This window comes from Mauremys reevesii, linkage group 2 (assembly GCF_016161935.1).
Source record: "Mauremys reevesii isolate NIE-2019 linkage group 2, ASM1616193v1, whole genome shotgun sequence".
Classification (NCBI taxonomy): domain Eukaryota; kingdom Metazoa; phylum Chordata; order Testudines; family Geoemydidae; genus Mauremys; species Mauremys reevesii.
In genome coordinates, this window is record NC_052624.1 from 18,257,355 (window position 1) to 18,271,641 (window position 14,287).

Below are 14,287 nucleotides of genomic sequence, written 5' to 3' on the forward strand. Positions count from 1 at the left end.
GATTAAGATGTTTAAGGACTGATGGAAAGATTATTTTAATTAATATTTTGGGGACTGTATTAAAGATGACTATGAATGTTTCTGAAAAACAAACAAAAAATTTTGTCTTACATTTTTAGTCTTACAAATAACTTACAGTGATGTACTTGCTTATAATTACTTTTTTGCTGCACAGGTAGAGACTTTGGCTAATTTAAATAGCTTCATTTAACAATGTTTAAATAACTTCCCCCTGCTTATATTCAAGTCCAATCCACTTACTTTACTGGGGGGAAAAATTCCCTACTGCTAGCACTGTAGAGCCGCTACAGATACAGATACAGTTAGCTGGATTCTGTGCTTCCCTGTCCATCAGCAACATTCTGATTTCAGATTCTGTGCCACTGGGGATAAATACCAGAAGGCGCAGAAAGAATACTGCTTGATTTTTCATGCCTGGATTAATTTTGCAGTGCTAGCAGAGGGGGGGGGGGGAAATCCATCTTCTGACTTGTAAAGTGAAGATATTTTTGATATAAAGATATTTTTTATATGGAAGTCATTGCAAGTCATTGCAAGTTACTGTTCTAAGTATGTCACACCTTAAGAATGACATCGGAACCATGTATAAGTAAGAATTTTGCCATTGGTTCTACAGGTAAGATGTTGTGCTTCCATGAACCAATCAAAATTAACGGAAATTAAGGTGTACCTGGTACATTTTGGCTCACAGAAGGTGTGTTCTGCATGATGTACCTGGAATGTTCCAAATCAGGCAAGGGGTTAAAAGAGCAAGAACAAATCAAACAGAAAGTTACATGAAAGCAGTAGCCATCAGCGTGAGTTTGGATTAGCCTATATAATTCGCTTGTGGCTTGGGTAATACAACCATCCTAAACTCATGCTGATACAATCTTCAAGCCACACAATGCCATCATGTATTCCGTGTATCTAACACGGTCCTCCTTGACCTTAACTATTTCTCATCTGTTTCATATTTTAGGATAATGTTGAAAGAACATTATATTGATAAAATGCGAGTTGCTGTATTTGGGAAGGTAAAATTTTCCTGTGATCCCTACCCTCTGTTATTGTATGCTGATGTGTTTAAGCACTTGTGCTTAATCTTGATTTATTGAGTGTACCTGTCATGGTGGTTTTGTTTTTTGAGACAGGCTGCTTCTTGCTTAGAGATTCTAAAGATGAGAGCTTCCATTTTATCAGCCATTTAGCAATGTTTCCTTTGAAATTATCTTGAAAAAGAAAAACATCTATTATTTCTGAGGAAAAAATGCAGTCAGATATGAGAAGGAGCTTGTTAGAAGAAATTATTCTTGCTATCGGTATAGAGGTACAGTGGGTGAATAAGCAGCAAAGAATCCTGTGGCACCTTATAGACTAACAGACGTTTTGCAGCATGAGCTTTCGTGGGTGAATACCCACTTCGTCGGATGCAAGTATTCACCCACGAAAGCTCATGCTGCAAAACGTCTGTTAGTCTATAAGGTGCCACAGGATTCTTTGCTGCTTTTACAGATCCAGACTAACACGGCTACCCCTCTGATACTTGAGTGGGTGAATAATGCTGAACGGATAATAGAATCCCTGTCTCAGAGATTGCTTACCAGTTCATAGCAGCCATTGACATGCTAATAACAGTTTTACTATTAGCACTATTTCTGAAGGCAGTGAGGAAAGGAGATGGGTTCTTGGAATGATACCAGTTCATTCAGACCTGATGGAAAACATACTAAGGTTGACAATATAGAATGAATGTAGCATTGTAGCTTTGAAAACTCAGACCTTACACCCAAAAAATGGGAGTTTTGCCCAAGCAGGGACTGCCGGTTCAGGGTCTAAGTGTAAGCAGTTTGAGTCTGACTGTATGTCTGTTTCAGATGAGACACATCCAGAATCTTTGCTCGCACATTGGGCATTGCAGTAACCAAATTCCATACCAGTGACTGATGGTTTTTAGAGGATGCTGCAGTTTTACAGACTCTGCAACAGAGCAAGATGCGAATACAGGGCCCAGTCCTGGACACAGACACATACAGTTATTTTGAAGACACAAGTGGTCCTCATGGTCCAGATCATTCCTCTCCTTGGGAAGAGCACACAGTAGGAGGTTCTGGGGGAAGTGAGAATTGCCAACAGGAGCTAGGGGACATAGGCTATGGGACACACTCTTGAACTTGGCGGTTCCCCAAAGATCCAGAGATGACTTGGCCATCTGTATGGACTCCCCTGTACCTCTGCACTATCAGGGACTCCCATGGCCACTGCTTTCCTTAGAGACCCTGACTGAGTTATCTTTCCCTCGCATACACTCTTCTCACCCTGGTCTGATGACCCTCCACACCTCGTCCTGCACAGAGATCAGACTGCAGAGGTGTCTGATATCTTTATACAAGGGAGAGGGTCCCCTCCTGTGTACACATTTGCAGGCGGACACTCTCGGCTTATAACCTTTAGCCAGTGCTTAGAATACTCACCCAGGATGTGGGAGATCCAGGCTCAAATCCCACTTCCTCTGACTGGCATGGAGCAAGGATTTGAATCTAGGGCTCCCGCCTCTCAGGTGAGTGCCCTCATCAGTGGGGATTTGAGGTATGCTGGAGTGGGTCTCATTCAGTCGCTCCTGCTGAAGCTGTTCCACTTTGTATGAAATACTTAGTAGTCATAGGCCAGAAAGCGTGAGAATGACTGTACAGCCCAGAAGTTAGGGCATCCCCCTGGGCCGTGGGAGACCCGAATTCCAGTCCCTCTTCCAGTGCCTATGTAACTGTTTATACAAGTGAACAGTTTCCGTAGGAGAGATTGAGAGAGATCCTCTCCAGAAAACCACACAGTCCAGTGGTTAGGATGTCTCCACCATCTCTGTTCTGGGTGAGGCCCGCAGGCGAGATAGGTGGGGGAACACCTAGTTTGAGGCTCCTGCTTGGGTAACAGGACTGAGGCAGCTGTGCACATGCCCAGCAGCAGAAATGTAGGTGCCATGGGACTTTACCAGTGGCAACTCATGGGCCTCAGGACGTAGGCACCTGCAGGGTTAGGCAGCAGCTGAGCAAGGTTTGAAGATCTAAATTTTGGCCATAGGTGCCTAAATCCCTTAGTGGATCTAGCCCAAAGTTATTTAAGTGCATAAATGGTTGCAGGATCAGGCCCATAGTTAGGACCCAGACTTCCACTGCTTACGTGTGCAAAACTCCCATTGAGGTAAATGGGAAGATTTTCCTGTGTAGAGCCTGCAAGAATCCGGCTTTAGGACCTGGCTAGTGTAGTAACTCTTTGTGGGGCTGTGGCACTGGTTTAGAACCCTGTTTCCCATTCATTAGACTGTGTATTGAAAACACCACTGCCCCACATGCACATAGGTATACGTAATGCTGGCAGGCTTTTCAGAACGCACCTGACTGTGCCCCAGTGCGTCTCAAATTAGCTACCAGCCCGTTACATTGGGAAGCAGAGTTGAATGAGTTTTAATCTAATGAACACTCTACTCTGCTGTACCTCGGCCTGGTGGGATTTTGTGTCATCTAATGGCGAGGAGGAGTTTGTGTGAACTTAACACCCAGGCTAAGGCATTACCTTGTATTAGTTGGGCTCAATTTACAGCTAATCCCCACAGAGCCACAGCCATGTCTCAGGGAATGTCTGTACTGCAGTCAATGATGTGCCGGCAGCTCATGTAGACATACTCAACCTTGCTGTGATCTAGACAGCTAAAATAGCAGTGCAGCTCCAGCAGCATGGACCAGGTGGGGTTGTACAACCCATGCTTCAGCCCGTGTTAGCAAGCTATCTAGATTAAAGTGAGCTCAGGTATGTCTACGCATGCTGCAATCACACCTCAGACATATCCCAGATTATAAGCATTCTAGGCAGGGAGCCATTTTTGCATTCTCACTAACACGTGTGTCTGTCTGTACTCTAGGATTACGGGGGCTACCTGAGCGCTTTTATTCTCCCAGCTGGTGAAGAGAATCAAGTATTCACGTGCGGAGCTGCTCTTTCTCCATTGACAGACTTGAAATTATACGGTAAATGCCACTCTCCGGAGGCCACAAAATGCCAGCTCCCAGCCATCAGTGACATTCCCACCCTCCCCTTACTAGGTCTCCCTTCTCTTTGTTTCTTAAAACCTGGCTTCTGCCTCTCCCAGTGTCTTTGGTGTTTGTCTATTTCGAGCCAGACTGTAAGCCCTTTATTTCCATTAGTGAGCTGGCCCCTTCACTTCCATGGGATGAGTCCCCTGCATAAGTAAGTAAGAGCTCCACAATGCGGCCTCAGACAATAGGCTCCTTAAGGTAGGGACCCTGTGACTTTCTGTATCTTATGCCATGCTGAGCACACATGAAATAAAGAGTAACAATGGTAATGACTGCAAAGTGCGGCCATCCACATCGCCACTTCCTACCCCAGTAATTCTAGCTCACCCATAATAGCATAGATAGAATCATAGAATCGTATGATTGGAAGGGACTTTGAAAGGTCAACTAGTCCAGTCCCCTGCACTCATGGCAGGACTAAGTATTATCTCGACCAGGGATCGGCAACCTTTGGGCACGTGGCCCATCAGGGAAATCCACTGGTGGGCCGGGACGGTTTGTTTAGCTGCATCGTACACAGATTCAGCCGATCGCAGCTCCCCCTGGCCACGGTTCGCCGTTCCAGGCCGATGGGGGCTGCAGGAAGTGGCAGCCAGCACCTCCCTTGGCCGAGGCTGCTTCCCGCAGCCCCCAATGGCCTGGAACGGTGAACCGCAGCCAGTGGGAGCTGTGGTCAGCCAAACCTGCAGACACTGCAGGTAAAGAAACCATCCCGGCTCACTAGCGCATTTCCCTGATGGACCGCATGCCAAAGGTTGCCGATCTCTGATCTAGACCATCCCTGACAGGTGTTTGTCTAACCTGCTCTTAAAAATCTCTAATGATGGAGATTCCACAACCTCCCTAGGCAATTTATTCCTGTGCTTAACCACCCTGACAGTTAGGAAGTTTTTCCTTATGTCCAACTCAAACCTCCCTTGCTGAAATTTAAACCCATTGCTTCTTGTCCTGTCCTCAGAGGTTAAGAACAACATCTTTTCTCACTCCTCTTTAACGGTTATCATATCCCCTCTCAGTCTTCTCTTCTCCAGACTAAACAAACCCAATTATTTTAATTTTCCCTCATAGGTCATGTTTTCTAGATATTTAATCATTTTTCTTGCTCTTCTCTGGACTTTCTCCAATTTGTCCAGAACAGGACACGATACTCCAGCTGAGCCTAATCAGCACTGAGTAGAGCAGAAAAATTATGTCTCATGTCTTGCTTACAACTCTCCTGCTAATACATCCCAGGATGACGTTTGCTGTTTTGGCAACAGTGTTACACTGTTGACTCATATTTAGCTTGTGATCCACTGTGACCCCCAGATCCTTTTCTGTAGTTCTCCTTCCTAGGCAGTCATTTCCCATGTTGTATGTGTGCCACTGATTGTTGCTTCCTAAGTGGAGTACTTTGCATTTGTACTTATTGAATTTCATCCTATTTATTTCAGACCTTTTCTCCAGTTAGTCCAGAACATTTTGAATTTTAATCCTATGCTCCAAAGCACTTACAACCCCTCCCAGCTTAGTATCATCCACAAACTTTATGAGTGTTCTCTCTATGCCATTATCGAAATCATTGATGATGCTATTGAATAGAACCGGATGCAGAACTGATCCCTGCCAGATCCCACTTGATATGGCCTTCCAGCTGGACTGTGAACCACTGATAACTACTCCCTGAGAATGATTTTCCAACCAGTTATGCACCCACCTTATAGTAGCTCCATCTAGGTTGTATTTCCCTAATTTGTTTATGAGGTTGTGCGAGAGTATCATAAGCCTTACTAAAGTCAAGATATACCACATCTACCACTTTCCCTCCTCCAGAAGGCTTGTTACCCTGTCAGAGAAAGCTCTTAGGTTGGTTTGACACGATTTGTTCTTCACAAATCCACGCTGAGTGTTACTTATCACCTTACAAATGTGTGATGAACAAATACATACAAATGTGTGATGAACACAACCCAGACACTTATCAAAAAGGTTTGTTCAGTACTAGGAAGGACTGGTGCTTGCAGTCCAAACGGCCCCACCCTGTTTAACGTTATACATTCTGGCTAGGTTTTAAAGCCGCCTGCGTCAGCTCGTGCATGCAAATGGACACATTTGCCTAGGTTGCAGACTCACCTTCTGATGGAGCTTTGTGAGCTTGATAAATGGTTTGGTCACCTGTTAAATGAAGGGTTTTGAATAAGGTCTAACTAGAGACTCACCAGCCCAGTTCTGTGCATGGGCAGACTCCTGCGCCCGCCCAGCGCCGCACTGGGGAGCCCCACAGGACCTTGCTCATGTGGAGGGCCTTGGAGGATCTGGGCTTTATTCATTGAGTCTCACACCTGCTAGGTCTGCAAATTCTCACTGTTGCCTGTATCAGCCCATTGGAAACTCAAACTTGAAATCATCTTCCAAAGGCCAAATATTCCCATCACCATTTGCAAAGGGCTGCTCCCATTCAGCCAAGGAGAAACTGATTTAAGGTCACCTTCTCGCCTCTCCCATCAAAGGACACCTCTAAGGGGAAGCTATTCCATTCCCACCCAGTAGACTTATATAGGGATTTTCCTCCTAGCTGCTGGAAGGCACAGCAGCCTGCTTGCCTCCCCTCCATTTCTCTCCTTGGTCGGCTACTCAGTGGGACTGATACTCTTTCACTTTGTGCTGCTGTAAATCAGGAGTAGCTCCATTAAAATTAAGGTGCTACTCCTGCGTTAGGGCCCCTGCAGCTTCCACTGAGGCCAATGAGAACATTCCAATTGACTTCAGCTGGAGTTGGATCAGCCATTGGGTGAGAGCGGAACAGAAAGTATATAACTTGTAACTCAATATATTTCAGTTGCATTCAGAAATCAATAGCAGAGCCCCCCTGTGACTAATGTAATGGCTCTGTATATACATTGATGGCAAAAGGCCATGTAGCACAGTGGAGCATGGAAAATGTGTTTTGACTATTCTTTTATTATAATTAAGTTTTCTCTGTCAATGTTATTACAGACAGAGTCATTAATTCTGACCAGGCTTCTAAAACGAAACAAAAACAAGAGAGTCTAAAACATTTCTCATTTAATGAAAGCTGAGCCAGAAAACGTGGCTTTTATTTTTAGAACGGACTGCACTGGAGTCAAAACTGACCAATATGTTTTTTTTATTTCTTTTCAAGCTTCTGCCTTTTCTGAAAGGTATTTGGGACTACATGGCATTGATAACAGAGCATATGAGGTAACTGCATGGAGTTGAGAACGGAGCTCTGAGTCAGTGTACACACTTTCATGACAAAACGTTAAACTTTTCTTTAACTTTTTAACCCTGTCTTCTTATGTGCAATTTTCCGGGGGGGGGGGGGGGGGGAGGGGGGGGAAGGAATAACAAAACCAAGGCCTGAGAGTAGTAAAAAGGTCTTTGTTTGAAAGTTATTTTGGCTTTAAGTTTGCAGACTGATTAGCTGTTTTGGTTTCCTTGAATTTAGTGGTAAAGTAATTAATAGCCTTGTCATTCGTTAATCCTCAGGCTACCCCTCTAAAGTAGGTAGGTATTATAAGCTCCATTTTACAGGTGGGAAATCTGAGGCAGAGAGGTTGAGTGACTTGTCCATGGCCATAGGATGAGTCAGTACCAAAGCTCTGGTTAGAACTCTGTTCTGGTGCTCAGCCCATTAGATCATGCGTTTAAACTACAGTCCATTTAAAGTCCCTTTAACATTTCACCAAGGACGAGCTGCTGATGGTGGTAAGCACAGAATGGGTATTTCCGAATTCTGAAGCTTGAGTGGCTGGTAAGCATAATTCTGGGCTTGAGTCTAGCAGGGTTTGAAATACAGATAGCTCATTAGTTAGGGTGTTATTGTTCAGGGTGCGAGGGAGGCTCAATGGGTGTAAATGCTTCAGCGACTCTGAGGAAATAGAAAAGAGTAGCTACATGGAGGGAAAGGGTCACCGGGCTGTGTCTGTAAAGTGCTGAAAAATTGGTGCTAAGCTTGCACACAGCCCAATGAAATGGATTTTGCACAGGCATTCACCACTGGGGTTTGAAATAATTGCCTACTTCACAACAAAGAGAAATCAACCAGAGCCCCTGTGCTCCTCCTTAAGAGGTAGGGCTCGTGGGTAGGTGATCCATATAGTGAATTTACTGGCCCTCTGAAATTTCACACGCATAGTTAGGCCATGGTAGATTTTTTTTATTCTAGAAAGTTGAAGGAAAATGAAAGGGGTTCCAAAGCAATCAGTGTTCTCATTTGGATGTAGTGCAAAATAGCTTGGCTGTATGTTTCAGAAGGTTGGTTTGGGTAAGTACTGGTACTTTTGACTAGCTTGGGGAGGATACCATTTAACTGTTAAACGTCATTGACGGCATCTGTGAAACATCCCAATGTTCTAAGTGTGGCCTGCTGTGCCAGACACTGATGTAACGTGTGCTTCCTAAACACCACAACTGGACCATGCACTCACTAGGAATCAAGGAGCATAAGACTGCCATTTCCTGAGCCCTGGAACTGTGATGTGGAATTTATAAAGGCCGCATGGCCCAAGGCCTGATGCAGACTTTACAAGCCATATTATTCTCCTGCAGGCAATGTTATAACAGAGGGAGCAGCATGCAGGAACTAGATGAGAATGAAGAGACAAAGAGTCTGGGTGGAGGGATGTTCCCTGCTGGGTTTTTTTCACCTGTGTATGCTTACATTCGGGTTTCCTTTTGTTCCCCTTCCCCCCCCCCCCCCCGCCCATGTCTGCTTGATAACTCCATTTACTGCTTAAATGCAAAATAAACCAAACACACATTCCTTTGTTTAGGACAGATTTGTTTGCTGACTTCTGCCTGGGCAGGGATATGGGGAGCATGTGCTAATAATATCAGAATCTTATAACTTAATTATAACTTATGTTGCTATACATATTTCACCATGACAATGCTGACAAGCAATTTATGAGTTTTCAAATGATACCTCACAAGGCATACTTTGTACAAAGATTATTATACTCATGTGTAAGGTGTGAATGCAGGGGTGCATCCATCACACCCGCCATCTACTGTTGGGGCAGGATTGGTCACGAAGGGCAGGAAAAGGTTAGAGAAATGGACAGCATAATTTTTCCTCTATTCTGTTGCTGTAATGATTCAAGCCGCCAAGAGGAAGAGGTTGGAATGATACCAGCTTGTTATTCTGGTGATCAAATATAAAACAGAGTTAAGTGCTACTTTGCTATGTATACAGAAATCACTAATTTCTGGCATGATGCTTAATCTTACCTGCAATTTTTATCTTCACAGATCACCAAATTAGCACACAGAGTCTCATTACTGAAAGATCAAAAGTTTTTGATCATTCATGCCACATCTGATGGTAAGTAAACTCACTATTTTAGTGCGATACATTGTGTACTTTATGAGACTCTTTGATTTTTTTCTTAATTAAATTTGTCACTTTTATGCATTTATTGATACTAATCTGATTTTACAGAAAAAATCCATTTCCAGCATACTGCAGACCTTATTACACACCTAATTAGGGCAAAGGCTAATTACAGCTTGCAGGTACAGTATATGTGTGTTTCCATTTTTCATACTTAAATAGTCACTTGCACTTTGAACAGAGAACAGATGTTATGAAGTAAGCTTTAAAAAAGCCCTCACTGTATATACAATACAATATAAAAATACAAATAGAACAGTAATACTAAGTTATATGTATATTATATAGTTTCTCTCTCACACTCTCTCTCTCTCTCTCTCTCACACACACACACACACACACACACACACACACACACACACACACACACATATTATATCATTATATAGATTTGGCCCAGTACTGCACAGTTGTTAGCACTCAATGCAGAGGTGAAAGTAAGCTGGTACGGTACGGTGCGGTACGCCGTGCCAGACTGGACCGGCTTCCCTGGCGGTGATGTAAAGGGCCCAGGGCTCCAGCCTCTGGCCCTTTAAATCACCACTGGAGCCCAGCTACTGGAGCCCCAGGGCTCGGGCAACCAGGCTTGGGCGGGGATAGAAAGAGCCCAGAGCTCTGTCCGCTGCGGGGAGCCCCGGGCCACTTAAATCACTGCCAGAGTGCCGGCAGCCGCTATCCCAGGGCAGCGGTGGCAGAGCTCCGGCGGTGATTTAAAGGGTCAAGGGCTCCGGCCGCTGCGGGGAGCCCCAGGCCTTTTAAAGCGCCGCCAGAACCCCGAGCTCTGGAAGTGCTTTAAAAGGCCTGGGGCTCCCCACAGCGGCTGGAGCTCCAGGCTCCTTAAATCCCTGCCCGAGCCCTGCCGCTGCTACCCCCGCAGTGGCAGGGCTCTGGCAGCACTTTAAAGGTTCCGGGGCTCCCTTCAGTGGCAGAGCCCCGGGTCCTTTAAATCACCACTGGAGCCCTGGGGTGGCGGCGGCAGGGCTCCTGCTGTGATTCAAAGGGCCCAGAGCTCCGCGGTGGCTGGAGCCCCAGGCCCTTTAATTCGCCCCTGAGCCCTGGGGCTCCCAGGCGCCTCTGCAGCTGGGAGCTCCAGAGTGATTTAAAGGCTCTGGGGCTCCCAGCCACAGCCGGAGCCCCAGGGCCTTTAAATATTGAAAGGCCCCACCTCTCCTGTTTGAGGCCACACCTCTTCCGTTTGAGGCCATGCCCCACTCAGGACTCCGGCGTACCGGTAAGTCCTTTAAGTTACTTTCACCCCTGGCTCAATGCATATGTTCTTAGGCTGGGATTCTCAAAGGAATTTGGAATTCAACTCCTGTTGACTTTCAGTGAGAACTAGGAGCACAGCTCCACATTCCCCTTTGAAAATTACAGCTTTAGAAGTCTGTTATAATCAACTAGCATTCATATAACATGTAAAAAAGTTGCCTGTTAGATCTAAATTAAAAGCATAGTTGAGATTATGTGGGACATTTCCTTTAGAGAGTTATCAGTGTTCCTTCTAACAAAAAATAAATTCCTTTTTCAACAAGTTTGCATTCAACTTTTTAAGTAATAAAACTATTTTAATTCACATTGCAAGGAGTAGATCCTAAGGCCTTGTCTACATAGGACTACACTCATTTAGTTCAACTGGAGGATACCCCTGTGTGGTTATCTTAAGGGCAGGTCTACATTACAAAGTTCTGTCAGCATAGCTGTGTCGGTCAGGAATGTGAAAAAACCACCACCACCACCTCCAACCGGCATAGTTATGCTGGCAACACTCCCAGTTCATGTCCTTCAGGGAGCTAGTGGTACAATGCTGACAGAAAAACTCCTTCTGTCAGCATAAGCTGCATCTACACCAGGGGGCTCTGCTGGTATAGGTATTACCTGGAAAGCATTTGTACTGTAGCTAAGGCCTATTTAGGTCTAACTTAAACCTGATCAGAATCTACTTTTAAATTGAAATCAGAGTGTCCACACAGACATTGGCACCGATTTAACTACATTTGTTTAAATTCAGCCTGTTAGTTTAGCCAGTGCAAGACAAGCCCTAAGTACTCTATGATAGTGTTTGTATTGATGTTTATTAGTTAGAGCTGGGCCTGAGCTGCAGAGGGCAGCTCTGGATGGATCCCAGGTGTTCAGATCTGGGACTGCAGTTCGGGCCCATCTCTAACCTGAACGGAAAGCTACTCACGGTCTCCTGGGTTCCTTTGCAGATATACCCCGATGAAAGCCATTACTTTAACAGTGCAGCGCTTGAGCAACACTTGTACAAGTCCCTTGTCAATTTCTTTGTGGACTGTTTCAAAGTTCAGGACAAACTCCCCATAGTCACACTGAAAGAGGACGAGGAGGAGGATTAACCCTTTTGGTTCGTGCGAAGCACAAGGCCGTTCTTTATAACAATATGCAACTGAATCATTTTCCTGGAGAAAGAAATGTTATGTTGTTAGCATGTATTTAAATGAAACTGAAAGCAGCTCGCCTGCTTTACGGACAGCAACTCCTTCCTGAATGGAAGAACATTAAGCATGATGAACTCAGCAGAAACTGCTGTCTGACATGAATCTGTCACAGACATCACCGTCTTATTTGCCACAGAATCACTTCTGGAGTAAAAGGATCTCAAGAAATTGGACTTGAAGGACCACCCCAAGAAACTACCTTGAGGACTAAAAGGTTAAATGGCCCTTTTGCATTCAAGAAATGAAGCTGTAGTAATGAAATACATCATCTCTATTAGGGTTACCATAGTTAGCATCCTGTTGTGTCAGATAAAACTTAATAAATGGAAAAGATTATAGCACAATTATTTTAAAGGTACTGATTCATACATATTTGCCTGCTCTCCCCCATGTTTAGAAGATTCATCACTGCAATGGGACATATAGATTCTAATTATACAAAGTATCACTGTAGTTACACTGGTGTTTAATTAGCCTCATGTAATTAATTACTATTTTATATTGTTTTTACCTGTTCCTCTTTACATTTGATCTCATGCTCACCTTATCAGCTTCACAACTTGTCATAGATGTGGAAGAAAACATGCATTGAACTAACTAGACCAGTTGCTGGGTCATGACCCTAGATGTGGTCAGAAAAGGCAATCGGGGAAGGGGGGGGTGCAAGATGTTAATTTTTTATTACAGTGTAAAGCAAAGAAAATCTTGTTCCCTCCTTCCCTGCATGTGCTTATCCTTCAATTATTCTCTGTTAACCTCTCCAAGCACACACATAAATGAATTATTTTGGGGCAGTTCAATGGCTTGTGTTACACAGGAGGTCAGACTCGATGATCACAGTGGTCCCTTCTGCTCTTGGGATCTATGAATTTAGGCTTATAATTTTTACTCTTCCAAAGTAAATGTAAGGGGGTTGCAAACATTTGTTACTTTTAATAAGCGGTCAGAAAAGATTGTGAACTGCTGATCTACACTCTGGTAGAGAGAGTTTGCACCAGATACTTTGCTGATCGTCTTGTGAAGCATTAAAAAAGAAAATCAATGTGGATAGATTTATTTCACATGCTGTCTGCAGCTTAGTTTTGATTTTGGATTCCAAGGCAATGATTATCACATTCCACTTTTAGTGATGTCTTCTGTTTGCAGGAGGTTTGTAAAATCAGAGCATCTAAAATCATACTGGTCTTTGCAGGGGTGGAAAATAATGTTTAAAAACCCATGTGAAAATCTTTCAAATCTCAAAAATCATTCCTTCACCTCCAGTTACCATATCATAAAGATTTTTGGCTAGTGTTGCTCCTTGTAAGATATTCTGACCAAATGTACAGCCGGTATTAATATTGTATATTTCATTTTGTTGTATATAAAGGAATGTAAGTCAGTTATTTGTCAGGTCTCCAATCCAATATTAGTCTTGTGTTGAGCATGCATGCTATAACCTTCCTTTGCTGATCAGGACTCTTTAGACGTACTAGCTTGGAAATATATCAATTAATGTAATTTCTTTTCTTGTTTTGACAACTTGAATGTCAGCGCAGGTTTCTACATTTTTACACAGTACTGTGGGTAAACTCACATCCTGACAGCAATGATGATGTATCCATTGTGTTCCTTAATGTGTCAAGTTTTTTTTTTATTTTAATCTCTAAGCTTTGACTGCTGGTTGTAATTAGATCATCCTGGACACAATGTTGGTAAATCACAGAAACAATGTAGTTTGGTTTGGGGGATTTTCTTTAATTTACAGTGCATTGACATTTTACGAACAGGAACTACAGTATAAAGCTGCTTTACTCGGCAGGATGCCAAATAGACAATACGAATGCTGTGTGCCCAGGTTTTACTACACTAAATGGGCTCAAAAGTCTGAAATGAACTGGATTGGAAAACGTCAAATCTGCTCTGTCCGCAAACTTTTGTAGGAGGACATTTAGGATGTCCCCATGGTAGTGTTCGTGCATCCATGAAATAAAACATTATTTTACCACCCTGCTTGCTACTTTTTGTTTTTTAGTTAGGTACTTCAATAATAGTTACGATACGTGTGATTTCTAACTGAGTTGGAACCCAAGCCCCAGCCGAACAGATGCCATATATAGCATCTCAAAGCCACTTACTGCACACCTCACCCTAAGGAGTGATTGCTGTTTCTGAGGAAGACATGAAGTCCTGCAGAATGTGTTCAGTCCAAAAGAACCTCCTAATGTGAGGGCCTCTGTTAGTCAACCATCTTTTATGGCAACTGTGCCCTTCGATGTACATTCTCTTTCTCTCACAGGAGAGTCATCAGTGTCCTTTCTACCATCCACCCCCATTCACCTTGGTGCCACCCCAATTCTTGCCTG

At 43.8% G+C, this 14,287-nt stretch overlaps 1 protein-coding gene across 43 annotated transcripts in view; it reads left to right on the forward strand.

Annotated features, from left to right (window-relative positions):
- Positions 1 to 13,929, forward strand: part of DPP6 (dipeptidyl peptidase like 6) — a 714,691-nt gene extending 700,762 nt beyond the window's left edge. For all 43 annotated transcript variants that reach the window (XM_039524563.1, XM_039524587.1, XM_039524562.1 and 40 more), the window contains 6 exons: positions 983 to 1,037; positions 3,917 to 4,022; positions 7,234 to 7,292; positions 9,345 to 9,417; positions 9,535 to 9,608; positions 11,694 to 13,929. In XM_039524563.1, coding sequence (XP_039380497.1) covers positions 983 to 1,037; positions 3,917 to 4,022; positions 7,234 to 7,292; positions 9,345 to 9,417; positions 9,535 to 9,608; positions 11,694 to 11,840 — 514 coding nt within the window. In that variant the 3' untranslated portion in view covers positions 11,841 to 13,929. The remainder of the gene's footprint in view (positions 1 to 982; positions 1,038 to 3,916; positions 4,023 to 7,233; positions 7,293 to 9,344; positions 9,418 to 9,534; positions 9,609 to 11,693) is intronic.
- Positions 13,930 to 14,287: the final 358 nt, after the last annotated feature.